This window comes from Vicia villosa, linkage group LG4 (assembly GCF_029867415.1).
Source record: "Vicia villosa cultivar HV-30 ecotype Madison, WI linkage group LG4, Vvil1.0, whole genome shotgun sequence".
In the NCBI taxonomy this organism is placed as follows: Eukaryota; Viridiplantae; Streptophyta; class Magnoliopsida; order Fabales; family Fabaceae; genus Vicia; species Vicia villosa.
The window spans coordinates 109,108,786-109,110,085 of NC_081183.1; the positions used below are offsets into that span (position 1 = coordinate 109,108,786).

General features: G+C 35.4%; 1 protein-coding gene across 1 annotated transcript; it reads right to left on the minus strand.

The window, feature by feature from the left end:
- Nucleotides 1-612: 612 nt before the first annotated feature.
- On the minus strand, nucleotides 613-1,092 carry LOC131597647 (uncharacterized). The gene has a single exon (XM_058870331.1). The coding sequence runs from the start codon at nucleotides 1,090-1,092 to the stop codon at nucleotides 613-615; it is 480 nt and encodes a 159-aa protein (XP_058726314.1).
- Nucleotides 1,093-1,300: the final 208 nt, after the last annotated feature.

Genomic DNA, 1,300 nt, shown 5'->3' on the forward strand with positions numbered 1-1,300 from the left:
GATCATATTTAATGTAAGAAAAATGAAGTTGAGATGAATTATCTAACAAGATATATTGGTGGTGTTATTTTTTAATGAAATACATGACTCCAAAAATTATACTTAGGTTTAAATGCATCTTTAGTCTATGTAAGTTAGCGAGTTTTTTATTTTCGTCCCTGTAAGTTTTTTTTGTTGGTATGAGTCCCTATATCTTACTTTTTGCTTGCGGTTTAGTCCCTAAAGCCAAAATCCGCAGGAAAATCTGCAAGTTTTCCTGCGAATTTTCCTGCGGATTTTGATTTTAGGGACTAAAACAAACGCGAAAGTGAAATATAGGGACTCAGATCCAGAAAAAAAACTTACAGTGACGAAAATCAAAAACTCGCTAACTTACAGGGACCAGAGGTGCATTTAAGCCTTATATTTAATTCATGAAAATGAGAAAAAAAATCTATTACGTGTGATTTACCAAATATTAAAATACTATGTGTAGTTTACCAAATATTAAAATACTAAAATGTGAATTGTTTGGAGAATATATATACTTTTATTCCACAAAACACAGAAATACACCCGATCCAAAGGGATCCAGGGTTCAAATCATTCCAACCATACAATCTTTAATCAAAGCTAGCTAATACTCATATTGCCTACATTAACATGTCCTCTAAGATGTTTAGATAGGCTACTTCTAGTTACTATACTAGTCTTAATGCTAGAAGTAAGCTCACTGCCTATGTCAATTTGGTTAAAAATATGATCATTCCTAGCTTTCCATAGGAAATAAATCGTCTCAGCCAATGCCACTTTAAGCAATTGTCGCTTCCAACCTTTTCTATTACTCTCTTGTATCAGCCATCTCTTTTCTTCAGACCATTGCCTACGGGTTCTCGAGTAACCAATCCATTGTAGAATGGTCTGCCATATGGTGTTTGTTTTCCTGCAAGAAAAGAAAAGATGATCAATTGATTCATCTTCAAGACAGAAAGTGCAGCTCTTTTCAAGCTTCACACCAAATCGGGTGAGTCTATCTTTTGTAGCAAGTCGCCCCATGAAGAGTAACCACAATTGGAATTTCGCTCGAGGTCTAGCAACGTTTGAGTAGAACATTCGTTTCCATTCTACTTGTTCCTTTTCCCCACGTATATCTTTGTACCAGCTGGCTGTGTGGAACTTCTCTTGTTGTACACTTTGATTCCATTTCTGTCTATCCACGATTATGTTTCTATTCTTCAGGATTTGCTTGAGGATCCATGAAGAATTTACAGCATACTACACCTGGAAAATATCTCTCCCCTTCACATAGTATGTATCAAGC